Source organism: Drosophila mojavensis, unplaced genomic scaffold (genome assembly GCF_018153725.1).
Source record: "Drosophila mojavensis isolate 15081-1352.22 unplaced genomic scaffold, ASM1815372v1 contig_36, whole genome shotgun sequence".
Classification (NCBI taxonomy): Eukaryota; Metazoa; Arthropoda; class Insecta; order Diptera; family Drosophilidae; genus Drosophila; species Drosophila mojavensis.
Genome location: NW_025318858.1, coordinates 15291417 through 15319332, shown reverse-complemented (window position 1 = coordinate 15319332; position 27916 = coordinate 15291417). Strand labels below are relative to the sequence as shown.

The 27916-nt window shown below is 36.4% G+C and overlaps 5 protein-coding genes and 1 non-coding gene across 7 annotated transcripts; all 6 read right to left on the bottom strand.

Moving 5' to 3' along the window:
• Nucleotides 1-290: 290 nt before the first annotated feature.
• Nucleotides 291-7105, bottom strand: LOC6576889 (transmembrane protease serine 9). The gene is made up of 5 exons (XM_032729251.2): nt 6874-7105; nt 1139-2240; nt 947-1082; nt 583-879; nt 291-515 (listed from the first exon to the last, which is right to left on the bottom strand). The coding sequence occupies exons 1-5, from the start codon at nt 7079-7081 to the stop codon at nt 360-362; spliced, it is 1899 nt and encodes a 632-aa protein (XP_032585142.1). The 5' UTR covers nt 7082-7105; the 3' UTR covers nt 291-359.
• Nucleotides 7106-9426: 2321 nt separating this feature from the next.
• Nucleotides 9427-14324, bottom strand: LOC6576888. Its single transcript, XM_002002832.4, has 4 exons — nt 13722-14324; nt 10205-10603; nt 9985-10134; nt 9427-9926 (listed from the first exon to the last, which is right to left on the bottom strand). The coding sequence occupies exons 1-4, from the start codon at nt 13864-13866 to the stop codon at nt 9775-9777; spliced, it is 846 nt and encodes a 281-aa protein (XP_002002868.1). The 5' UTR covers nt 13867-14324; the 3' UTR covers nt 9427-9774.
• Nucleotides 14325-16799: 2475 nt separating this feature from the next.
• On the bottom strand, nt 16800-16917 carry LOC6576887. The gene has a single exon (XR_047552.2). It is a non-coding gene; the product is annotated as a U5 spliceosomal RNA (small nuclear RNA).
• An 870-nt stretch (nt 16918-17787) lies between these two features.
• LOC6576886 (protein takeout) lies at nt 17788-18964 on the bottom strand. Its single transcript, XM_002002831.4, has 4 exons — nt 18779-18964; nt 18328-18708; nt 18116-18262; nt 17788-18055 (listed from the first exon to the last, which is right to left on the bottom strand). Exons 1-4 carry the CDS (start codon nt 18858-18860, stop codon nt 17898-17900), a joined length of 768 nt encoding a protein of 255 aa, XP_002002867.1. The 5' UTR covers nt 18861-18964; the 3' UTR covers nt 17788-17897.
• Nucleotides 18965-20120: 1156 nt separating this feature from the next.
• LOC6576885 lies at nt 20121-21335 on the bottom strand. Of its 2 annotated transcripts, XM_032729254.2 has the most exons (5): nt 21153-21335; nt 20701-21081; nt 20480-20626; nt 20240-20418; nt 20121-20181 (listed from the first exon to the last, which is right to left on the bottom strand). In XM_032729254.2, the coding sequence occupies exons 1-4, from the start codon at nt 21232-21234 to the stop codon at nt 20261-20263; spliced, it is 768 nt and encodes a 255-aa protein (XP_032585145.1). In that variant the 5' UTR covers nt 21235-21335; the 3' UTR covers nt 20121-20181; nt 20240-20260. The 2 variants fall into 2 exon arrangements, with proteins under 2 accessions (XP_032585145.1, XP_002002866.1); XM_002002830.3 differs by having other exon boundaries at nt 20121-20418.
• A 1128-nt stretch (nt 21336-22463) lies between these two features.
• Nucleotides 22464-26186, bottom strand: LOC6576884. Its single transcript, XM_002002829.4, has 4 exons — nt 25905-26186; nt 23061-23441; nt 22809-22955; nt 22464-22746 (listed from the first exon to the last, which is right to left on the bottom strand). Exons 1-4 carry the CDS (start codon nt 26014-26016, stop codon nt 22592-22594), a joined length of 795 nt encoding a protein of 264 aa, XP_002002865.1. The 5' UTR covers nt 26017-26186; the 3' UTR covers nt 22464-22591.
• Nucleotides 26187-27916: the final 1730 nt, after the last annotated feature.

Sequence of the window (27916 nt, the reverse complement as noted above, 5' to 3'; positions counted from 1 at the left end):
AAGCCTGCTTTATTTAATGTTATTAATCTATATTTCGAAGCTCAACAGCTGGCAGCACTCAAACGGTAAGCGTGCCCATTTTTATAAATTTTCTCAAACATACCAAAATTGACAGTAAGTTTAATATGGCAATTGATTGCAGGGTATATTATATATTTGTTTAGAAATATTTATACATACATATAAACATACGTAATTGGGGTGACTTTTCAGTGGGTTGATGCTATAAAAAATAATCCCTATATAGGATAGGGTAAAAGATTATATGCGAAAATCAAAAACAATCTGTGTGGGTGCTCTTCATAGTGTTTATTAAAGTTGTCTCAATATCACGACTTAATCTATGCAAAATACTTAGTTCATTTGATGTTCTTGTAAATCCATGGCAGCAGCGAGGTGACACGAGTGTAGACACCTGGATATTGGCCCTTGCCGCAGCCAATGCCCCACGAGACGATGCCCACCTGTGTGTATCGGTTGCCCTCGTTGACGATCATCGGGCCACCAGAGTCGCCCTGTCAGAAAATAAAACAAAGATTAGTTTGATTATCCGCTGCTAAGTTAGTTAATTCTTTGACTAACGCTGCACGAATCCTTGGACGCCTGACCAGCACAGATCATAGATTCGATGATGCCGCCGGGCGCAGCACGTCCGTATTTATGAGCGCACTCCGAATTCGTCCAGATTGGTATGTCCACCTTTTGCAGAATCGATGGCTGAGGTCCATTCTCGCGCAGGCTGCCCCAGCCGGCGACCGTCGCCACCTGTCCGCTATAGGAGCGAGCCTTTTGGGTTGCCGAGGTGGGCAAGCAAATCGGTTGGATCTCGGTAGAGAAGGGCACGGGCTCGCTCAACGTCAAAATGGCAATATCATTGTGCTGAGCACGTAGAAGAAATATATTACGGGATATATAATATAATATAATATATGATTAGCACACTTACCAGGGTGCTAAATTCGAAACCCTTGTGCCGCACGAGTCGTTTGATGCGACGTGAAACGTGTTGCACCTCAAAGTCCGTGCGGATGTTATAGTCACCCAGATGAGCTGTCAATGCGGCCACATCCCATGAGGTCATTCTGGAATTTAAATCAGCTTTACTTCATCTAGCATCAAGTTTCCTAATTTCAATTACCTTGCCACACAATGTGCTGCCGTGAGAATGTGATTGTTGGTTATTAGACTGCCGCCGCAGAACTGTTTGCCGGACTTGAAGAGCACGGCCATCCAGGGGAACTCATGCGGACTCGCGTTGTTGCCGCCAACAATGCGCTCCTGGTCGGGCGACACGGGATTCTTCTTGCCGCACTGCAGCGGCAGTCCTTCAGGACTGTAGCCAGTCGTTGGACGGCGTGTGGTCGTTGTTGTTGTTGCTGTCGTCGGATAGCTGGGCCGACGCGTGGTCGTTGGCGGTCTGCCCTGTGGGCGTGGCGTTGTACGCCGAGTAGTTAGCCCCGAGCTTGTTGTGGTGCCAATGGGTCGTGAGGTCGGATGCGTTGGATACTGATGGTTCGGTGGGTGTGTCGGTATCGGTGGTGGCCAACCCCCAACGCTGGGCGGATGGGTGGGCAATGGCGGCGGCCACTGTGGAAAGCCACCGGCAAAGTTGCCGAAGGGCCATTGGTAGGGATTCACGGCGGTAGTGGGGAGCGTGGTCGATGGTGTTGGCGCTGGCTGCAGCTCGGGTGCATTGGCTTCAATGTGGTTGATATCCTGAAAGTCGGGCATATCCTCAACGCTATTTTGAACAGTATCAATTGGGTCTTTGTCATTTTCATCGGGATTCAGATTGTCCTGCGGCTGATCTGGCTCCTCCACGTCATCAGCCTCTTCAATCTCATCGATACCCACGGAGGGCTTCTCCGTTGTTGTCGTCGTCGTTGTTGTTGTCGTCGGCATTGGATAGCCGCCCAATGGATTGGTATCCATGCTTGGACAACATATGCCGTTGTTAATGCGTCCAAGCTGATCGTAAAAGTTGCATATATCAGAGCCAAATCCGAGTGAACCAATGGGCGGTTGCCACTGGCGCACTGCTAGGATCGATAATTGCCGCACCACGCGATAATACGATCGGCAGCTGTCGATGCGAACGCAACTGCCGGGCTGGGCTCTGGAGGTTAAGCACCTCGAGCCTTCCCAGATTCCAGCATTGGCCAGACTGGCCTGCAGTAGAAACAAGCTCGGATCAAATAGAAGTTGTCGCTGCTGCCTGGCTGAGCCTGCAGATAAAGATGCTAGGGAGTTGACAGGAAATTTAAAGAATAATTGTTTATAATTTGTTAAAAATATAGCTCTGAAGATAGGTTAAATAATATATATCAAATATAATCTAATTTACCCTGAAATGATATTACTCCCTTCTTACTAGATTACTATTATTATTATTACTCCTATGCTTATATGAATATTTTTGCGAAAATATCTCATTTTTATATGCATATTTAATAAAGTTTTTTGTTTTGTTTTTTTTTTTTTCTTACCAAAAATATGCAATATATTGTTAATATAAAAATCATATAAGAAATCAAATATTGTAAAAAAAATACAAAGTCTTCAAAAATGGGATTGGCGTCATATAAATAGAATTACATATATGCTTAGGGTGTTATGGATAAACAGCTTAATTGATTCGTTTTCCTTTAATCACATTTCATATAAACAACTTCCATTGACCTGTTGGTTGGCAGCTGTCATAACAATTTAAAATCCGTCAAATGAGATTTGTGGCCAATAACAATAAACATCAGAATGTTTTCATGATTTGGGCCAAGTGAGTAAGAAGTAATTCGGCTTTCAGCTGGAATGTCTTTTGCACCCGAATTTTATGTTGCATGACTCAGAATTCATCAAAATTTGGTGAGTCTACTAACATTTTTGTTGGGCTGTTCGCTTCGTAATATGCAAATATCATTTACAAAATGCTTACTCAATATGCGCAACGAGTCGTCAACGTAGTCTCCATTACGGACAGAGCAGAAGCGAAAAAAAAAACACGTGCAGTCTGGTAGCCGCGAATTCCAACCGATCGAACTTTATGCACATTTATGTGTCCATTAATATAACACCTCACTAACATGTGAACAATAAAAAAAAAAATATTTTCACTATGTGTAATGCTATGCGTTAAAGCAATTCTACTTGGGAAAACATAGCATTTATTGATTAAGGATTATCTTTAACCTGAGCTTTAATATAAATTAAATTCTGAACTTTCTCATTAAAGTTTATGTTTAAAAGTTAAAGTTTATGTTAAAGCTATGTTTATGTTGTATGCATGTTATATGTCTTCATTTGGGGATTGCCGTACATATCCATTGAATTATCCAGAATGAGAAGGCTGTATCGTAAATAAGTTAGTTTTCAAACAAAGAATCTTGCGATCGATCCTGCACAAGTAACCAGCTCATTTGAACAGGTGGTTTAATGGTATGTAAATCTGCATACAAATAGCTTTTCGTAATCTTAAATAGTTTTTACACAGTTTAGGTTTTTGTTGTTGCAAACCTTACTCACGGGATATAAAGCTAATAGCTAATGGGTATTTAAAAACATTTGGGCCTTTAACCGAGCAGGGCTTTTGAATGTGAACTGAAATTTAAAGACTTTGTGGTATAGTTGAAATATTTAGAAAAGGTTCTTCAACGATTTAATTTAAATGTATAATGTACTGTAATGTAGTATTTATGTAGGAAATTCAAAATTCGAGCTGCAGGAACTACGCAGTGCTTTAACTAAGCATTAAAGATTTTTGACTTTAGTTACTTCTTTTTCTTGGTATAGTATATTTTAATTTTTATAAGGGAGTAGAAATTTAAATTATATAATTATAAAGTGGCCTTTATTATACACAGCTTTACTTTGTCAAAGCTATTCAGATGAACCAAAATAAATTAATTGATTAATGATTCTATAACTATTATAATCAATCGATTTTTTTATATAACAAAACCTAATCCATTTGAATTGCAGTTCTTCTAAAAGAGAATTTGTATTTTATTCAAATGAAAGGCACAGTATATCTTTCAGTTTTTTTTTCTTTGAATGAATAAAGTTGCCTTAAAATTGGAATAATAATATTTGTAGATTCCCATACAGCATAATAATAGAATCTGATGTGTTAACTGCTTATGAATGGAGCAAAATGTTTGCCAATGGCTGTCAGACAAAAGGCAAAGAAGCTGTGAAGCTCGTCTCGTCGATATTTTACATGATATAACATAGAATGTTTACACATAAATCACACACACACACACAATGATATCGAGAGCAAGCTAAACGACTCATTTAGGCGAAGATTTTAGTGAACGCATAAATCAACTTCGACTTTAATATGGGCCACACGCGAAATGCTAAATAAATTAAACAAATGGCAGATTTATGTTAAATTGCAAGAACAACAAGAGCAGCTGGAACAAAGACGGCGCACAATAGCTGCCTAGATCAGTTTTAAGAAGTTGCCAATGGGGTTTACATACACGCACACACTCACTCACATATATGAATATGACAAGTGACAGTAGAAAGTTGCTTAGGGGCAAGCGACACGCTGTTTTACAAAGAAATGTTGTCAATTGTGCGTTGAAAGGCGCACAGCACAGTGAAGAAGAAGAAGAAGAAAAAAAGATAAAAGCGAAAAAACGAGTGAAACAGAAAAAAAAGCCAAGACATGGAAAAAATGGCACAGCAATTGTCATTCAGCTTGAAAAGCGCTTAAGTTTATTGTCAATATTCTGGCTTTTGTTTTTTGCTTTTTTGTCAAATTTCTTCGTACAGAAATGTCAAAATATTGAGTAATCGTATAATAGGTCGTTGCGTGTAGCGCAGCTTGGAATTGGAACTCGAAGCCTGAACGAATTTTAAGTAAATATTTAAGTAAATATTGGTTCATTTTTTCTTCTACCTCATCGTCTTTGTCTATGGGCGGGCATGTTTCTTTGTCAACACAGAATTGCTAAAAATAAATAGTTTTTTTTGTTGTCTTAAGGCTAATGAACTCCTATTGATGAGGTTTAATTACTCGACATTATATTTTACTGCATATTAGTTTGGCAGGCAGGCAGGCAGGCAGACAGGTAGGCATAATATAGTTAAGAAACACCCCCTAGTGCTACAAACTTATTAACTTTAGTGTCAAGCGTGTGGCATAAGACACTTAAGATGCCCAAAGATAGACCAGCCACAAGTTCAAGGTCCGTTCGCTAGCCAACTCATACCCAGAGCCTGCACAAATCAAACTGGATTAATATAAATGCACAGACTGGCGCAGAAACTTGAAATGAGCTGCAGGACCTGTAAGCTGAGCCGCGCTGCGTTGAACCGGGGGCCAAGTCTTCTGAATTGTATAATATGAATATGGATAGGTGAGCGTGTCCACATAACTTAAATTTATTACGACGTCTGTCAGCACTGCAGCTGCTGCTAAACGTCAGCTAACTAATTGCTGCCCGTTGTTCTATTACAATTTAGTTACAATAAGAATGAATTGATTGTTATTTTGTACAGACATAAAAAAAAGAGATCAGCATTAATAGGCTTAAATGGTCGCGATGTTTTCAGAGCGCAACATGAGCAAATATCACGCCTCTTTTGTTGGTCATAAATAAAAGAGGACGGGTACATGCGACAAGCCCATTAATTTCGTATAAGTACACAAAATTTGAAAGCTCTATAGCAAATCCGCCTCCACTGCGACAATTCTTTGCGTTAAGATCGGAAGTGAGAATAGAAAGTTTGCGTCTTTTATAGTCTGGCTGGCTCAAAGGGCCGCAGCTAAGAGACGCACGCCATTAAGAGTAATTCACAAGCTTCGAATTCTCTTTTTATTTTCACTGGGCAATTTATAGATTTCTGAAGGTCACAAAAAACAATATACCGCTGCGTGCTTAGCATAAATTTATCGGGCATAGCAAAAAGTCGTTGAACTTTTATACATTACGTATATCTAGTATTTAATGGGATGTAATGCAAACAAAAGTAAAAACGAAGTCTGACATATTTATTCCTTACTTAAAATGACTTGGCAAATAAATACACTAGTTTATATATCAGCAAGTCTATTTTAATTCTTTTTTTTTTTGGGGGGGGTATGCTCTTTTTGTTTGGAAAAATTGGCATTGCCTTATCTGTCACATGTTAATTATTGTTTAAAATACGTTTGGAAATTGCTTTGTGTATCTCACGAAAATTGTTGTTAGATACTCGTATTTTAATTTTAATTACATGTGAGTTAAGTTGATTTCGAAGCACGAGTTTTTCTTTTTCTTTTGAGATTTTTTGTAGATCTTTTCTTAGGATTTCTGTCTATAAAACAATTTTCAATTAATGTTGCATTTCTCATTTGAACCTTCTTGTTCGAATTAAGGATCTAGGATCACTAATTTCTTGAGTATAAATAATTTCTTTGATTTATTAGGCAATTTATAGCTTAATAGATTTTAAAGATTGAATATTCCTGCTTATTATGTTGTAAGTTTTCTGCCTGTCTTTTTATATTTCCCCAAAATAAATTCGAAAATAAACTCTAGATTGAAGACAGACAATATGTTGGCTAGTTGAGGCCTAAGACAATATTTTTCATTGGTTTTAATTGAGCTAGCCAATAATGATTATTTATTGACATAAAGCATAATTATTAATAAACCGCTCGCAAGTTTGTTGTCTAAGTCTTTTGTTCATATCTCTGGCATGTAATCGTTTTGATACTTTTTTTTTTGTAACTTAAATAAAAAGTTATATCTGAACTAGCTTTTTATTCATGATAAAAAATAATAACTAAAGAATTGCCAAACAGCCTAAAATGAATTTCGTTGAGGAATTCTTTATATCTCGATTATTATTTGGAGATTGTTCAGCTTGAGCGTTACTCACCATCCTCGTGGCCATTAAAGTCTCGTTCGAATGTGGCATTGGACGCGGCTAGGGACTCAACAGCCTTTGTGTGTAGAATTTGATCCGATAATGTTGTTGTTGTTGTTGTTGCTGCTGTTGGTCTTATCGATGGCACAACCTCGGCTAATGTCGTTTTAAAATGCAACAAATGCACAGAAAGTAATAAAATCCGCAAAAATGCAAACATTTTGCCAGCAAAATAATTTGTTTTTTTTTTATTATTTATTTTTTTTTGTTTTATTTTTTATTATTTATGTACTTATTTTTACTATTTTGTTTTCGTTTCAACTCAGCGGGAATTGCAGACCATATATAAATGTTACAATATAGTATAGTATATAAACCGCACAAACGAAGCGCGTCTGGCTTTAACATGCGACGCACGTTGCCCGATGGCATTCACCTGGGCGGGCAGACGACTCAGAATATTTTCTCGCCTGGTTCTGGCTTGATTCTCGCAATGTCGATATCGCTTGGCCTTCGCGCGCTTATTAGAAACAGGACCGTTGGCTAGCGAGGTCCGCAAGCTTCTGAGCCAACTGATGCCAGCGAAGTTTGGTTAACAGCTATGCCGTCTGCCCTCTGCCAACGACGGCGACAGCGACGCAAACGCAGACGCGTACGTAGACGCAAACGCAGACACTGCCGAAACGTCAATAATTTTTGCGTATCGATTTGCTTGTGCTTCGCCACACGATAGGCGGTCATCTGAGTTGGTTGTCTTTTGGTTAGATTTTTGTTTATCTCTAATGCAAATGCAGACTGCATTTGGAAACAAGTTATTCAAATGCTTGCACTTGCTTCTGTTCATCCCTCCTCATGCCTCCGCCCTTCAGTCCGACTGGTCAAAGCTGAGCTCGCTCACGCACATTGCTCCAGTTGCAGACAAACCGGGACTTAAATCGAGACCGAGAACATTATATAGCTACATACTGTTAAAACGTCAACTACATCATCGCATTTTACGCTTGCTTTTAAGGTGCACTGACACTAAATTCGTATATAATATTCTTTACTAATTAAATAATTCTATTAGGATTGTGCTCATATTTTTTTTTTTTTTTATCAAACTCTCAAAGAAAATATGTGAAATTTTCTATATGTTTTAAAATTTAATATTGTTATATAATAATATATTAAGTTATATTATTATATATTGAATTATAATATAATATTACAATTGTATTATTAGATCCAAATATTAAATTCTTATTATTCTAATATGAAACTTTTCATTTAACCTTTGATTATATAATAATTTATTTATTTTTTGTTATTTATTTAACCATTATTAAATATGTTTTTTTTTAAATTTAATTTTTATTTATTTTTTTTTATATATATTTAGTTGATAAATCAATCAAATTGATAAATCAATGGGAGCAAAGATAATATGAACCAGAACTTTAAATTAAAAAATCTCTAAGTATTGATAAAAATCAGAAAATATATAGACATAAGTACAAATCCCATTTTTGTTAAGATTTATATAAGCTTTTCATCAGAACCATTTTTCCATAATACTTGAATCAATTATTTTATGCGTAATTTCTATGATAAGTGTTGAGGTGTTAGTGAAATGTCTTGCAGATTTCAATTAAAATACAAATGTCTGTAAAAATCCAATTGTCACGAACTGCGTCGGTGCATTATATTGTGTTAATAATATTTGAAATGAATTCAATTGTTTGAGAGATTGGCCAGCTCACTGTTGGCTAAAAGGCTCACCCACCTTCAATGAGCTGAATTGATGTGACGTTCTCGAGTGTCACGGCCATGGTGGCCTCAACCTTTTGGCGAGATGGCTGGGCATCAAACAATTGGGCTTGTGCATATCAATATTTTGCCAACTAATTGTCTATAATTGGACGCCAGGGGGCAATTGCCTGTTGATTGATGGCAAAGTGTTCTCGATTCGATCTGGAGTGTTGAATTTTCGAAAGTAATTCAATGAGTCGCACAGACATAATACCAAACAGGGTAAGAGCTGGGGAAAGAGCTATGACACATTCGATGCCAAAAACAATTTGGCATTTTAATAAAAAAATTCAATTTGTTATGGCTGACAAATTGCTTAAGCTGCAAATATGATATATATAGAGAGAGATTTACTCAGGGAATTATATATGTGTTTCAGGTGATCTTACCATTGGGATCTATTCAATATACGATTTCTTGTGTTTTGTTATTGTGATTTTCAACTAATTGGGATTAGAAATGGGATCCATAAATATATTTTTGATTAATTTTAATGTTATTAGTGTAAATAATACATAGGCATACAACTCTTTCCCTAGTAAAGGTTTAGGGCTGAACTCTATGAAGTCTAATACAAAAATTTGCAATAATTTAATAGATAGCAAAATAATCAAATTATATTGTATATATTTTCAATTTCGAGTTCAGCCAATTGTATTTATTATATTATTATTTTTACCAAATTTTAAAATTTTTAAATTAATTCCGTTGCTAAGCCATACGCTTAATACTATAAGATAAAAATTCCGTTGCCGTAAAGCATACTACAAATAATTTCACTTGATTCAACAAAATAATTCCATTTATATTGTCTGCTTTTGGGAGCGAGTACAAAAATTCCAGTGCTCGTCAAACCTTAAGCAAGTAGAAGCCAATTACGAATGGGTTTTTGTCAGTTTTTCAACAGAATTTAATAATTTTGAAATGGTTGAAACAATACGTGCAAAAGATGATATTTCTAGAGAAAAAGCATATAAATAAATATGAATTTCGTATCGCTGACAATTCAAGTAGAAGCAGAGTAATTTTTTGGAAGCAGCGTTAAAATTAAATGATACTTTGTAATATAATAACTAAAAACTAATTAGCTACAAAATGCAAACAATTTGAGCCTTGAGCACTTTACTGAACCAACAGCTTTTCTATAGGAACCGGTGCGAAGAACTCGTTGATGTGCGCGACCAAAATGGGCGCCCATTGCTCACGGGTGGCGGGAATACCGACGCGCGTAATCTCGGGCAGATTCTCATTGACCAAATTGAGGATCATAGCATCTGCAAGGCAAGCAAATTTATTAGAGACTCACAGATAAAGGCTATAGCAGCGACTTACTCAGATTGCGGTCCGAGAAGATGCCGTTGGCCAAGACCCGAGCATTGCCAACATTCACATTCGCATTCAGGCGATGCAAACTCAAACGCTGTTGGCCACTGGGCAGCTGCTCAATGTGTCCATCGGTTAGAATCGTAGCCTTCACGTCATCTGTGAGTTAAGATATTTATATTTAATTTAAAAAAAAAAACTCTGATTAGTCTGTCGTAGTGCTACTCACCAATGGTAATGTTGAATGGTCCCTTGGGCACCAGACGCAGGCCGCCAAACTTGACATCCGCCTTAAAGTAACCGCCGGCCTTCAGCTGTGGCAGCTCCACGCCCAATTTGATGACAAAGCCGCTTTCCGTGAAATTGGATGATACGGTGTTCACCTTCAGCCCACTGATGCCATAAATTTCCATGTTCTTTATGAGCAGGCCGCCCTGTATGCCGTCGTTCGAGTACCGAAAGATGCCGCGCTTATAGAAGTACGGATCAATTGAGCCCATGCTATATTCCGACAGACCCTGATACTTCAATTGAGGCACGATCGAGTCAAATAGCCCGCGTATGCAAACATTCAGCTCAGCTGAGCTCAGGCTGCACGTGGCGATGCCGCCAAATGGCGTCTGTGATGCTGTAAGAGTGGTGAAAGTGGCAAATGTTTAGTACACAGCAATTACAAAGTCGGCCAAAAGGCCAAAAGGCCAAACAGCCAAAAGTCAGTTGATTAAGACATAGACGTGGATAAGTTCAGCCAGGCATGCATCATTGCGCATAGCACCTGTCGAGGCATTTAACCAAGCGTGGCACATAGTTCACAGTTTGACATGCTCCGCACAGGTTTCTCTTCAATTTTGACATTCAAATTGCGTCTGTTAATGTTGTTGTTGTTGTTGTTGTTGTTGCAGTTGCTTTCGCTTTAGCTGTTGCTGTTGGCTTTGCGTGCCTCGTGTCAGGGTGACAAGTGACAATGACGCTTCGCTGTCTCAAGGTCTTTATAATTGGGCCCCACACGACGCAGGCAAAGCCAATTGAAGTTAATAATCTTTGGACAGACATAAACGAGTAGTGGATCAAACTAAAAATAGCCAGACACTAGGTATACTTCAGGAAATTGTTACTCTCACTCTATTTCGTTCCCTAACCGAACTCAAGAGCTGATGTCGGAAAACTTAAAGCTTTCATAAATTAACACTTGAATTGCTAGCGGAGAATCTTAGAATGAGTTATAGAAAATTTAAAAAGGTTAACTAACTGAAGTGAAGAAAATGCAATAGGCTCTAAACTGATAAACTGATAAACTAAAAGTGTACTAAAAATTAAAATATCTATTTGTTGGTTAAGATTGAACATCCATTTGATTTAAATAGGGATGTAATGTAATAGATGAGCTAAAAGCTGTGCTAAAACTTTAACTTGTATAAAGACAGTTCATTAGATTTTTTATTTGCAATTGAGATTCAATTCAACTAAGAATTGATCTTATAATATGTGTGCTAAAAATTTGTACTAAAAGTGTACTTGTGCACTTCCCTTATAGTATACTAATTTTACCCTATTTGTTTTTTGGGATTTTCAATGTAACTGAGGAGCATATGTAAGTCATGTTTTAAAAGCTTGCACTAAATTGTACCAAAATTATACATTTTAATAAAAATACAAAGTAAGCTATATCATATTTGAAATTCTAATGCTGCTAAAAAGCCAAAAAGCTCTATAAAATATATAGCAAAAAATATTTAAGCCTTCAAATTAAAATTTTGTTTGTTAAATGAAACGGTTAAGTGTATATATGTATATACATACCATATCATAAATTTTTATAGGGTCTCTCAAGCGTAAACCATTTTAAAGATTTGTCATCTTACATAGTCAAAATGTCTAATTAAATGACATTCAAGCCATTATAGCTTCTAAGCGGAAATGATATTGCAATTATTGTTGTGCACTTAAAGTAACAAAATACCCAAAAGTATTTAAAAAGTCTCTAATTACGCTCAACTTCGACTTGACTTTGTTTAACTTCCATTTTAGTTTGTTATTTTTAGTTAACAACTGTGATGAATGTGTGATTATGCCTGCGATTCGCCTAGGCGATTTGAATGTCTGTAATTATTCTGCCAAATTTGGAGGGCTTGCGTGTTTTGGACTCGAACCTTTTTCGCTGACAAGTTCAATGTCAAAGGTGAAACAGCACGAAAAATAAAGAAACTAAAAAATTATAAAACAAGCAAAAACAGCACTCGAACAGCAAATTAAACTGAACTAAATTAGTTCAGGGTGGTGTCGGATTTTGAAGAGGCGTCGCCAATGCTGTAATTTACGCCCAAAGCTGAAATGAAGTTCGTTGCTTAAGTCTTTCGTTTGCATAAGTCGCAGTGCAAATGTCAATAAATTTCTCGAGCTTCTGTTGTTGCTGCTGCTGCTGAAGTTGTTGTTTTTGTTGTTGCTCGACATTTTACGCAATTAGATACGAGTTACAATTGCAGCTTTTAGCGTCTCTCAACTGAAAGGCCCATCGACGATGACGCCGTTTTCGCATTGATGTAGGTCAGTTTTTAGCTTTGTGCTTTTGAGAAATGCGCGCACCGCCAGCCGGTTTTTTTTTTGTTTTTATTTGCTTTGTATATATATTGTAACGCTCTTTGTTGTCGCGAACTCTTTTCGCAACAGCTCAAACACATATGCGTATATATGAACAATTTTTAACTTTGCGGTTGATTAAATTAATGCAATTGGTAATATTTGAGTTTGACTTTTGGTGTTGATTCTTTGTCAGTAATTTTGCATAATCAATCAAATTGTTTTTTTTTTCTTTTTTGCGAGAATTCACGTTTGCACAAGGCAAATGAATCTCCATCTAGCCACGAATGTATTACAGCATTCACTTTCAGAGCTGCCTCGCTGCGGTTTTATAACTTTTACCACACAAACGAAAAAAAAAATAATAAAAGGTAAACTACAAATGAAAACGAAAATATATGTCAAGTTCAAGCGGCGCAGATTTTTTTATTGCTCGACTCTCGAGTGCTAAGAGTCAAATAAATAAAAAGTATTTATTTATTTGTTTAATTTTATTTTTTGGCTAGCAGACCTGCTAATTTCTACAGATATATATTTTTTGCTATTGCGCAGGAAATCTCATTAAAATCACACTTTGCGATCAGTTTGCCAATGGGCTGCCGAAGGCTGTTGTCGTATTGAAAAAAAAAAATTAATAAATAAATATAGAAGATTTAGTTAATTGAACCGACAAATAACTGAGGTAAATACAATTAAAATATTTTTAAAGCTTATAAGCTTACGTATTATTATATAAGAAAAAAAAGTAAAAAAAAAAACATTCATTAAAATGTACTTTTACAAAGGCATTTCCATAGATTATATATGTATAGAAATAATGTACTTTATTTACTTCTTATGCCACAGAAATGTTATTCTCCCATATTCAGGAACCTTATATTCCCCTCTCAACATTTCCTGTTATGAATTCCGCAATTGCAAAAATCCGTCAAATATGACATGAACAAATATTAGTTTATTTGTCACTCAACTGATTAATAATTTATTTTCAATTTGCAGTTCCAAATGTCGCTTGGTGAAAAACGAAAGACTTTGGCAACAAACTAGTTTCCGTACTTTGATTTTGCATTTCGCTTTTCATTTAAATATCAAGTTCTGGCCGTATTGCATAAGCATGTGAAACAAAGCTGTATATAGTGGTAGATATATACATATATACAGACGCTTACCTGTGTCTAACTGTAAGACGCTTGAGGAGGTGGTCCCAAATTCCGCCTCCTGCTCGCTTGTGGGGCCGGATGTTGGCAGCGTGGCGGCCGCGGCACTTCCGAGTGCGACCGTCGCGACGGTTAGTAAAATGTAAAACGCTTGCATATCTTTCTTTTTCTTTGCTGTTGTTGTCAAAACGGACAACGCTTTTCACAATTGGCAATATAAACTTGTTTCAATTGAATAGTTATTGTTTTTGGCTTGATTTAACACAGATACAAAATGCTCTCACACACGCACACACATACAATTATACAAACGTGGGCAATTTTCGCTTGACTCTTTTTTGTTGTTGTTGGTTTTTGCGTAATTTTGAAAACCGGCTTCACTTTTATTTCTACACGAATTTAACAGTTTGTTGTTGCCGTCGTTTTCTCGGTTAACTGCAATTGTTGCTGCAATTGCGCACACACACGCACACACGGACACACACACACTGCTAAACAGTGTCAAACACACACCTACACACAGCTAGCCAATTCAGTTGCCAAAGATACAAAAATTCAGCGAACTTAAGTTGTTGACGGCCCGCCGCTTGCAAATCTTCAAATGAGCGCTGCATAAAACTTACGTTTATTTATAGTTTTCAGTTCGAGTTTTTCCATGCGCGCGCTGCCGAAATAAAAAGCGAACAAAAATACAAACAACAACAGCAACAAAATGCCCAATTCGAAGGCTTTCGGAGCGCGCTGACTGAGCTTTCGAAGCTTTCGTCTTGTTGAGGTATTCGGTGGCTTTGAGAACATGAGCGGCACAGTTTGAGCAGCACTGTACTCGAAATACTCAGCATGAGTTTGCACAATCAAGAGCGCCACTTGAATGCCAAGTGTACTAAATCAGAGAAAACGTCTAGACATGATTATTATTCAAGAGTAATCAGCATTCTATTTAGTCTAGTTAAATTTTTAAATGGTTTCTACACCTGATAGGGATCTTTATATCACTGAGAATGGAGCACAAAGTACATTTTCAGGGAAACACTAAATTTTTTTTTCTTTTCAATCTCTAAACTATGATATAACTTTATTTATTTAACCTTTTTTTTTTTTTTTTTTTTTTTTTAAATATAGATATGAAGTAATATGATAATTTTTATAAATTAAATTATTAATTATTGATTTTATTTTTTTTTCATTGATCAAAAGATCCTAAAACAATGTTAAATATGTTTAAAATATTACATTTATATTTATAAACAGTAAAAAAATAATTTAATTTTTGTCGTTATTTTCATATGTATAAAAATAGATAAAATATTGGGGTTATTCAATTTATGCAATATATTTACAATTATAAAATATATACCAATGTAAATGTAATTTGATGTATATATGTATATAAATCTGAAGTATGATTAATTTTTCTTGTGTATTAATATTTAGCTATATATTTTAAAGTGCATTATAAATATTTAGTTTATTGTATTCAGCTCATGTGTAAAGCAAAGAAATCATTAATCAATACATGAAGAGTATACAAATCTGTATCATTAATCTAAATGCTTGAGCTAATATCAATCAACAACAACAAAAGATTGCGCTTACAAATTAGTCGATCTGACAACAATGAGGAAGCTGTCGACAAGCTGCCATTTACCACAACACACCCAGCTAAATGCCAATGCCAATCCCCGATACAGTTTGAGCTGCATTGCCGCAGTTGCAGAGGCGCTGCGCCTAGTTGGGGAATTGGATTCACATTCGGCTGGGGCATGTAAAATGTGGGCCAGACATAAATCTCTAGCAACGTTTACACTTGAACCGCCACAAAGTTTGAGTTTGTGTAGTTTTTAGGCGTTTCTCTTCAAGGTGATCGACGTGAGGTGCCGAGGATTTGTTTATGAAAATGAGCACTGAATGAAATAATTGTAAACCAGATCGTTGCACTGCAGGTGCTTCACAGGGCTGACTTTTAAGCCAGTGTCAAATTTGGCAGATGCGTCATAATATGTTTTGGTTAAACAAAATAACAAAAAAATAAATAAATAAAATGATGAAAAAATGAGTCAAATATCTTATGCTTATTATGCTTCACCTGTCTTCGAGCAGACGACAAATGTGCGTGTGCCTCGCATGTTCATTCAGCAATTGCTACACACACATATGCATATATATACATGATCTAAAGTATTGTATATTCAAAATAGAATTTAATATTCGTATCACACCTGAGTCAATCGGAATTATGCACAAACGCGTGCAATACTAGCTTATAATAGCTGATTTATGGCATAGTTAACGCCGATCCGGTGGCTAAATAATCTAGAGTGGAATATTACCGCACTTAACATATCTACTAAGCTACAATTATAGACCATATTATTTATGTCAACTCTTTGGCAGGCCGATAAAATGTTCTCGTTTGCTTGTAACAAAACTACTTACGGAGCCGGTTCGTTGACGTCATCTGAGGCATTAAGTAATGCTAGTGCTTCTGAAACTGTAAGTGTAAACAATATGTATTGGATAATTTGTAAGCAGCTCTATTGAAATACTATATATACACAATACTACATATAAATATATGTAAATATTTGCTGCTACAAAACAATTAACGTGCGGCCTGATTGATTTATTAGCATCGTTTATTTTGACAGGAGGCAATTGCGACTGTGGCAGCCATTAAGAACTGCATCAATTTATTAGCAGCAAGGGGAAGAAATATAGAAATAATTAAGAGTATTCTAGTCGAGGATTTCCGGCTAGAAGATATCCCGAACTCTATTTCAGTCATTATATGCTTGCATACACGCAATATTACTGTACTAATAGATGGCCTGGGTCTCTGCTCGTCATAATAGTGAATATGTATACTTTATAGGGTCTGCTACCCCTCCTCCTGCCTGCTTCTGTCTGTGACTGTGATTTATTCCTACAAAATCATTATTTAGAGCAGCAGATAAATGCAAAATATCAGGATATAGTATTTTCTAAAGTGCATCATACCTAGACCCAGAATGTCGTGATTCCTAATGAAAAGAAAATTTTGTAACTATAACACTAAGAGTGATTCCGATGTATTCTTTATGGCCTGACAGCAAACGCCGTCAGACACAATCAAAAAATTCAATTTAGACTCATTAGAGTGCTCCTCTCCACGGAAATCTTTAGTAAAAGGCGAAAGATTTATTCGACAACTGAAGAGAAGCCAGAGTAAAGAAACTGTGAAAACCAACCCCGATGTACTCTAGGACATGCTTGAACTCCTTGGGAATTCTAACTTAGAAGCAGTTCAACAAACAGTCTGAAGCAGACAACGCGAAATTTATAATTAGGGAGGGTTTCTCTTTCCGAGTTGCTACCTGAAAAAATTACTCTAGTAAATTGGGTTGTCAAAAATAAAAAGATAAATATGAATGATTAGACTAAAATGTTTATTATCTGAGTTAATTTAGTTGAGGGCTGTAATTTATATACTATAAAGCAGTCGATTTACTATGAATCTATGAATATATATAATACGTATATAATATAAATAAATATGCTGATGTACAACAGAATAAATTACATAATTAACAGCTTCGACTTTGACTGCAACTAATAGTCTGATCTTTGCCCTAATCAAAATAAAAATCATGTAACAGCTTTGAAACTAAATTGAATAATATTCAATTTAGTCATAAATTGCGTCTAAGTAGTCACGATTCTCATTGGAGATGCAAAATAATGCATTAACCGTAATTTTGACATAAACAAAGTGCCTGTATACCGACTGCCAACGGTATACAGGCTCTAAAACTGTTGGCTACTTCACTCGTAACGCCAATTCACATTGCTCAATTTCACTTTAATGCCTGCACTTGGGCACTGCCTACGATAGACATATATTTCAATTAAAATATATATAGATAGCAACACGATCTCAAGGTCAGCGTGTCGTGCACTTAACCCCATTAGCTGGCTGCCCTCTAGGAAGGGGGCCGTTTCGAAATGGGTGCCTAAACTGGAGCATGACCAAAACAAAATTAAACTAAAACCTGTTTCAATGCGCCTCAGTTTAATAATGACAAATAATTGCAAGTGCGGATTTATTGGAGGTAACCTGCTTTAATTCAGATATTTCAATAATGAAAATAATTACTTAAGGCACTCACAACAACGTATGTACATACATACAAGTGTTCTAGAGCCTGAGGCTCATTTCGGTGACTGGATAAACTGATCGATGGGCATATGCTGCAGTGCCTCGTTGATCAGACGCAGCATAACAGGAGCCCACGATTGCCGCGTCTCTGGCAAGATAATGCCGTAGATGTCACGCCAATAATTGTTGGCCACACTCAATGCGAGCTCATCTGTGGAGGAGATTCGGTTAGAGTAGTGAAATTAGCATCCAAATGACGATGCACACATACCCAATTCAGGATCGCCAAAGATGCCATTGGCCTTGATGGTCAGATCACGAACAGTGGGATTCGCCTCGATATCCTTGAGACGCAAGAATCGTAGACCATCCTTGGTATAAATTTCGCCATCCATGATCACACGGTTCTCCACATCAGCTGCAATCGAAAATCATATATACATATCGATATATATCGATTACCAGAATATAATGTCTACCTACATAGCGTTAGGTTGAATGTGCCCTTGGGCTTCAATTGCAACGAGTTCACCTGCAACTCTGCCTTGTAGTCGCCCAAGATATTCATCTTGGGTATTTCCGAAACGGTTCGTAGCTTGACCTTATCCCCTTTGACCTTGACATTTACATCTTTGATCTTGTGCTCGGCGAAACCATAGAGCTTCACATTACGCACAGAAATCTTTCCATTGACCGCACCACTCGAGTACTGGAAACTCAAGCGGTCTATGACGAGGGGATCGTACGGCTCGATGCCCAGCTCGGGATCGCCCAGTCGCAAACGTGGTATTAGCTCGTTCATAATGAGCTTGATGCATTCGCCAGCGTGATCGGCGTCGATGGGACACTTGGGCAAGTCATCAGCTGCCAATAGGATAATAAACTTCGTTATACACTGCGTATGCGCAATGGCATTCAAACACTTTATACACACTCGACAGGTACTTTGGCTCAGCGGGCGCTGCATAAACTCCGCTGGCCCAAAGGCAAATCGTAGCCAGCGCAATATAATGCATGCTTAATATTTAATGTGATATAATAATATAATGTATATTATTTGCGATCGGATCAACTGAGTCCTCGTCAACCTGTTGTTAGAATGATCCGCCTTAAACTGAGTCGGTCGAGAACTGCTTGGCGCTATTTAATTCTCAGATTTAGCACAGGCACATTACGAGCAACGGGCACGACATTAATTTGAAGCTAGTCGTTTCCACTAAGCTTGGAATATTGTACTTTTAAATCAACGATAAAACTTTACCGACATATCGACTTGTACTGATTGAAAACCGGCTCGGCGACTGCGATATTTATTATAATGCCGAATCATTAAGTGGAAAACGATTTAAACAAAAAAAAAAAAACGACAATTGTCAAATGAACTTCGACAATGACAATGATTTGCATTAATATAGTTTTAATAATTTACTATTGACAACAAATTCAACTTGTACGTTTAGCGGTTAGCTAATTATACCCTGTAACCATATGAAGTGTCTTCGAGACTTTCATAATCTCTTTGATCGATTATTTGCAAATCATATTTTCTGTTCAAATATTTGTTAATTGCAGCTTCTTTAACTTTTCATTAAAAAAAGATTCATATATAGTTTAAATATATGTAAGTAAGTCATAAAATTAAATTAATTTTTAGCATTCATCAAAGCCCATATAATTAGTTATGCAGCAATAACTTCCGCGCTAATTATTTAACATTTAAATGAAGTTATATTACTCAAGCTGGGAGTACCAGACTAAAAAATACCCTTGCTTACTTCAACAATGTTTTCCATTTGAAGTAAGACAAATATGGCTCATACCAGAAGACTCCTCTCAAATACATAAGTTTAATAAAATAATAGATACTTCATTCCCCTATCATGGGATAGGGGAAATGTCTTTGCACTGTAGAGCATCGCCAATTTTAATATTTTTCCTTATCAGCATAAGAATAATAAGAATTTTCTTTAAGGAATTATTGGTGCATTTTGCACAGGCATAAATTGAGTGGCTTCCATCAATTTAACTTAAGCAGAACAGGATATTCATTATTTGAAATCAAATCAAGCTATGCTATGAAAGCACCTTCGTCTAAAATTGAATTTCTTCAGTTTTTGCCAATGCGTTTATACGGAGAGAAAATCTTCTAGACTATTGATAGTATTTCAGATATTCATTCTTATTCACTATCAATTAGATGTATAATTATAGTATATCTCTTATATACACACATGTACACATCAAAATTAACATACCCATTTTCAATAGCTGCAGGGTATAGAAAAAACTTGTTTATTAATGCATATAATTACATGTGCTGATTTTATTGGACTAAACCTGATTTAATTAAAATATAATAAGTACTAAAGTTCATCACAATGTATTATATACATACAAGTGCTCTACGGCTCGAATCTCATTGGGATGGCTGGATGAACTGGTCGATGGGCACATGCAGCAGGGCCTGATTGATCTGGCGAAGCACAACAGGAGCCCACGCTGGTCGTGTCTCTGGCAGGACAATGGCATAGATATCTCGCCAGTAGCTATTGGCTATATTCACGGCTAGCTCGTCTGTGAAAGAAATTCAAATAGATGTAATTAGAATACGATTTTTGCATACAAAGAAGTTTACCCAATTCAGGATCCGGAAAGATGCCATTGGCTTTAACGATTATATCACGAATTTTTGGCTCTATTTCGATATCATTGAGATGCAAGTATCTAAAATCATCCTTGGTGTAAATGTCGCCATTCGCGATCACTCGAAACGCTGTATCAACTGAAGGAAATCAATTTATCAACATTATAATATATAAGTTGAATATCAATTTAATCCAAATTTTATCTACTTACAAAGTGTTACATTGAAGAAACCCTTGGGCTTCAGCTGTAGCGAGTTCACATTCAATTCCCCCTTGTATTCGCCAAGCATATTTATCTTATCCACATTCGAGAGAACTCGCACCTTGACCTTATCCCCATTCACTTTAATATTCACTTTGTCGACCTTGTGCTCGGCGAAGCCGTAGATCTTAACATTTTTAACCGAAATCTTACCATCGATCGGTCCAGTTGAGTACAGGAAACTTAGGCGATTTATGACTAGAGGATCGTAGGGCTCAATGTTCAGCTCGGGATCACCAAGTCGCATGCGTGGTATCAGCTCATTCATAAGGATCTTGATACAATCTCCCACCTGCGCGGCATCCTTGGGACACTTGGCCAAGTCCTCGTCTACCGATAGCAATCGAAAATTGTGTTATACACTGCGTATGCGTAATGCCATTACAATACTCCGTACACACCCGTTATATACTTTGACGCCGCGAGCACGGCACGAGGTGCATTGGCCAAAAGGCAAATTGCCAATACCGCAATATACTGCATGCTGTTCCAATTGATATGCTGGCAATATTCCTTGGGATTTACTTAAAAGATCAACCTTCTGTTAGCATGATCCGTCACAAACTGATCCGCCCGGGCGCAGCATCGTCTTATTTTATTCTCGGAAAATTCAACTCTAAAATCATTAAGTGCACGGCTATAATCCATTGTTTGAAGCTGCCATTAAATATGGGAAAGTGCATATCTAGTTCAGCAAATATCCCACATCGACTGACCCCAAGTTCTTTATTGTCAAAAGACAATGATTTGTGTTAATAATTTTAATAGTTCCTAATTGGAAATAAGCAGAACCTAAGCGCAAGCCGCCTAATAATTGTATACTTTAAGCACTTGAAGTGGTTAGAGTTCTAGTCAAATGGAAAGGTACATATATATTGTATATGATGTATGTATGGCATAGTTAATTTCAATTTTAATTATATATTTGTAAGTTCTTCTGTATCTTTACTTTGTAGTCTATCGTATTATTAACGCAAGAATATATATAGCAAGAATATGTATGAATCTATTTAATCATGTATGTGTATCCTATACATGATTCAATAGATTCATATATATTCTTGCGTTAATAATGTTTTTTTGCTCAAGCTTAAACATTTTAATACAAAAAATCTACCCCGATACGAATATTCCCAATTAAAATTTTTATAAAACTGATTTTATAAAGAAGATCTATACTGCTCGAGAAAACCTGAAGCTATCTAATACAGTGTTTCGTCATAATAATATGTGAAGTTTTCGGAAAATATCCCAGTCTAAAATCGGGATTTTATTTTTATTATTATTATGTTATTACGTTAAATCAGAATTGGTAGCTTAAGTGGGGCTAAAATGATTCTTTTGAATACTTAAAATGTTGTCTTTAAATATTCTAAACAAAAATCTAGTTTTGATCAGTAATAAAAAAATATTGTTAAGTAAGTGTGGTTTATCAGAGCTAAAGGATAGGATAAAGGATAGAAGGTAATCAAAATATGTCCTAAATCGCAATATTTAATTGGCTCGGAGTATTAAACTTATTCTCTTATTAACTTAACATTCAGAATTCCTATTTAAATGTCGATTTAGAGCATAAGGAGAAAAATATATATGAATTCTCTAGGCTTGACAATTAGTCGATTGTTGTAGATTTACTTAATTCATTGAATTAACTATACCCTACAATTATTAATCTTTTAATGAATCTAGAATCTAAAAACTCATTCAAAAAATTCAATTGAAATTTCATTTTATTTGCATACAAACTAAATTAACACCATGAATAAAGCACATAACCATATAATAATACGATCGTGTAGAGACTACCACATGCAGACCGGCCCCGCCCACAAAGCTAATTCTAATTCTGTTTGAGAATCAAGTCGAAGGGCAGAGCAGCAAAGAACTCATTGGCCAGCTTGAGCATCTGGGGCTCCCAGATGGCCATTGTTTCGGGCAGCATGGCTTGATACAGCTGGCGCCAATATTGATTGATAAAGTCCAAGATGACATCGTCTGCAATCGAAAGGCAAATTGTTTAAGTTAATGTGCATCTGTTGGCCGTTTGCTGAACCTACTTAGCGCTGGGTCGGGCACCAGGCCATTGGCATAGATGCGCATGTCGCCCACTTTGGGCTCAGACTCGAGCTTCGACAGACGCAGATAGGTGTGACCGTCGCGCTCGTATAGTTCGCCCATGGCGCGCGTTTTCATGCTGACGTCGCCTAAAATGTCAAATGTGTGTGTGCGAGTGTGTGTGTGTGTGTGGATGACATAGTAATTATCGTAAATTCGATGTTTGAGTACATATAATATTGACGCATACTTACTCAGCGTTACGTTGAAGGTGCCTTTCGGAGTTATCTTCATGTCGTTCAGTTTGATGTCCGCCTTGTAGGCGCCCTCTGCCAGCATTTGTGGCACATGGCTGATCATCTCCATGCGCACACGATTGTTCTTCTGGCGGTAGTCCACCTTGTCGACGATGCCCTCGCTGAGGCCATGAACCGCCACATTTCTCATGGCAATGCGGCCCTGGAGCATGCCCGAATTGTAATTGTAGGAGCTCTTGCCCAGCTCAAAGGGATCCATGGGCGGTATGTTGAGGTCGCTGATGCCGTTCTTGAGGCGTGGCGTCAGCTGCTGAAAGCCCTGTTTGATGCACTCATTGATATTATTGTCCGACTGATGGCAGGTCGGTATATCGTCAGCTGTTCAAATTAAAAACATGATTTTCCATTCAGTGATTTATGATTCAAATGATACATTCAAAATAAATAGAACATGCATGAGCATTGCCCTTGACACACATCAGAACGCATCTCATATCGGGTGTGATCTATGAGGCCTATGCTCAGAACGTGACATTTTGGCCAGTCGAGAATTTTGTTGCCGCTAATCGATGCCGTGCATAATTGCGATTCTCCCCGGCCCCGTCGGCGAAGCGTCGCGCGCTTGAGCTATTTAATTGTCGGCTATGTTAGATAGATATTTACAAAATGACTTAAAAGCACATTTATTGTTTGACAAAAAGGCCAACATTCAATTGCAAGTGCTTTGCGTTGAGCATTGACGAAGCGTTTCGTTTCATTTTATGGCGCATATCGCTCTGTCGCATCAAGTTTGTCGCTTAAATCTTTGTCACTGAAGGCTTTTTGCAAACGCAAATGCAAACGGCCGCTGCGACGGGAGAAGGCCGCTTAGCGGAAGTGGCAATCGACTGCGGCCTACAAAAATATAACGACTCAAAGCTTCTGATCTTTATGTCTTGAGCGAATAGCAGACAAGACTTCTAACAATTCTATTTGAATAATCTAATGAAATGTCAATGACTTGTAACAATTTTATACTTTTATAGTGTGAATTTAATTTACCTTTTTTATATTTTTAAATTTTATACTTTATATAAAATGTATGTGCTTTATACTTGTAAATATTATTAATTTTATACTTTTTTTTACTTATAGTTTTTATTATTCACTTAATTTATAAATTCTATACTTTTAAAATGTGAATATAATTTATATATAAAATTGCTTTAAAATCATCACGAAAGCAATTTAAGTTTGTTGTTTTATATTATTTCCGAATGCAGAAAATTTAATTATTTTATTTCTTGAGCTGCTTAGATTTTCTAGCAGTTTATTATAAATCTTAAGTTCAATATTATAAATCTTAAATTCAATATTTAAGCCACATATAGAAACGGCTAGTTCTATCAGCTACTTTCGCTTTTACTTGTTTGTTCTCTTGTGTGATTGTTAAAAAAAAAAAAAAAAAAGTATCATTGTTGGCCATATTAAGAGTCCAAAAATATACTTTATTCCAATATTCATTTGCTTATTCTTTATAGCCCTCTTCACATTCACATAATGCATACTAATTATTTGATTATTTTGCCAAAACATTTATATCTGACCATTAGCTGTACCTTTTTTAGGCAACATCATTCATTATATGATTGACAATTGTTGTCAATTTTGAATAATTACACAGGCCAGCAAAATTGGATAAAATTTTGTATTTAAGAATCTTTTTATGTTTTCCTATCCCTAAATTCCAGGTGTTTGAGATTTTTATAATTTAAGTCGGTTATATCTAAAGCTTTTGTATCCCGTATTATTTTGTAATATTGGGAGTTACTATTTTTCTACTTTCACATAATTTAATCAAATGTTTCCATAAAACCAAGACTTTATCTGATATTTTGCGCTTTAGAAAATCTTTATGTGTTATAAAAATATATTCCGCAGAAGAAGTGTAAAAATTCAGAGCGAGATAAAGACAGATGGGGTAGGCACAACAGTTTTCTAAATTTAAACGATAAACAACGATATTTACTAAATTCTTTCAGATTTTCATAAATAAAACCAAACTTCTTGATGTTTCAATATCAACAATATCAATTATCAAATATAAATATTAGTTTGAGTTCGTTTTTAAATATGTATAAGTATGAGTATAGACTGATTCCTGTTTACTAAATATTTTTTGACAGTGTTTTAAAGTATCTAAAATAACAGATAACTTTTTATATAAATAATTTATAATATTACTGCCAACTGTTGCTAAATTTGCTCGTAGTAAATTGGCTCCAATACACGCAAATGCAGTTGCATGAAATTGCATTGTTGTAAAATTCGCACAGCTTGACGTGTTTCACACGATCGCCGCGATGTGGCAGCATTTTATTGCAATTGCTGATATTTATCCGCTAATTTAGGAATTCTGTTATACGAGTCTATCTTTGCTGAAAATAATTGTGACTGAGGGCGGGGAAATGTATGTAGGTAATAGTTTAAAGTTGATGTTGAAGGGCTTAAGCAATATTATGTGTTGACATAACACTTAAACTGCTTTCGAGATGTTGACTTGGTACAAATAGTTTAAAAAGGTGTAAACAGAAAACTTCTACTAAAATAATATTTGAACAATTCTCTGGCTGACTCATGCTGCTAAAGTGTATTCCATTCAATATTCTTTTCAATTAAAAGAAAAAATCAAAAGACTTAGGACACGAACTTGTTTTTGTTTATATGCATAAATATGTAATTGAAATGCATACAAGCTTTATAAATCATTAATAAATATATGTATTTATTATGAATTCAAAACTTAGTATATATTTAAACAAAACCATTAAACCCTGATTTCAAATCAGTCGTTATTCTCACCTAATTTTGTGATGGGCTTAAACTCAATAGTTGGCAAGCCGAAACTCTCATCCGCAGCCAAAATCGTGCCCAGGCACGACACCAAAATGAATGCACTTAAAACACTTGACATTTTCTTTAAATCTAATTTGATTTTTTTTTTTTTTTGTATTTTCCTAGCTTTACTTCAAATGCGCAAATTTCACTTTCGTTGGGATTGAAGTCAGTTAAGGATGTAGTTAGTTAGATAGTACAACAGCGACGCCCCCGGCTCATGCAAATGCGAAGCGACATCTGAGACCTACGACCGACCGCTAGCTTGTATTTATGGCGAAAATAGAGAGTAAACGCAACGCTATAATAGGCACCCACAGTCGGTTGATGCGCACTGGGATTGGGGGATTGAGCCAGTGAAACGAAAATAGCTTCGGAGCCTAATGACAACGACAACAGCGCTGAGCAGAGGGCATCCAACGCGAAATCGGTAGCGAAATACAAACGACATTATTAAATACCCTAGACAAAAGTCGTGCCCAGCCGGAGCCCACTCAACTACCGGCAGCTGTCCGATTTGGATGCGCTTCAAGCCGTTTGATGCTTCCTCGTCGTCGCACTGATTATTGGAATCTGTTGCTGGCCCGGCTGACACTCAAAAGCCAATCAGGCGTTGAGAAATCCGCTACGCGAGACATGTCCGATACTTAACTAAATGTTGCAATGCCCAAGACGATTTATACTGCTCAATTAAAGCGTAGATGCAACTGAGATTCAAATCATTTTCATTTGCATTTGCATAAATGCTATCTCTGTGAAAAATGAAAGCCTTTTCATATTTTGCATTGATTAATTGTTGTTTACACTATGCAACGTGGCATATGTTATAAGCATTGAAATTGTTTATTGTAGGAAGAGCAAAAAACTGGCGAATAATAAATTGTAATATCTTTAATCCAAATGTCGTGTAAAAGAAATTGAGAAGATAATTTTAAAAATCAATGTGAATCTACAAATTAACTAAGCTGTATCAAATCTCAGCTATTTAATGGAAACAGAAATCAAAGATAATTAATAGATTCTATTGTGGCCTAAGTTCTTGGTCGTAAAATTGTGCAGGGTATGCTCAGATCAGACCAACTAGCGCGCCTTGATTGCTTCAAAATTACACAATACCCCATTATTAATACAAAGAATAATTTCAAGTTAATATGGGAAACTCACTGCTTGTATTTCTAATTATAAATAATTTATTTTTGGCATAGATCTTGTTGCATAGTGCGGCCAAGTAGACAAACCATAGCAAATTGTTTGCTTTAAATCTAATTGAGTGACTCTGCACATTCGCATTAATTGAATTCAACTTTAGTCAACAACAAACTCGCTGAGCAGAGACGTATTAGGTTCGATCCCTTCAGAGAACTCATGAGTTGCAGTGAGTTAATCAGATAATTAGAATATTAGCTATAAGTCATGAACGAGACTAAGAGCAGCCCAAAATGGATCTTGCTCGATAGCCACGTGATATTTAGTTGACTTGCTGGAATTACCCATATTTGACTTTGTAACTTTAGATATCTGTTTATTGATATTACATTCAGTAAAATTACAAATAAGGCAAAGGTGATAGGGGATTTCTTAAATAGGCGCAACATTAAATGCAAAATTGATGAAAGCCTGATCGCAGTATAATTGATTAGCTTCTATATGCATCACGTTTAAATTTATTTAATTTGTTGCCTTATCTGAAATTCAAGGGCGCATCCAGTTTTTTTTTATGCCTCGGTCTCTGCACCATTCTCAATCGCTTATCATCAGCACAGTTGAACTATTCTGGGTTTCGGCTTTGAAACCCAAACCAAAACCCAATACCTCTTATCAGCTGGCGTAATGAATGCCCAAACTCCGTGTCTGCCTTTTGCAATCCGATCAAAAGTCAGTGAAAGACAAGAGCTCAGCTCACTGCAAACTCTGCGTCTTATCGTAATCAGCAGCATGATGCACCAGTAATGCCAATTCCAGGAAATTTGAGATTTTAA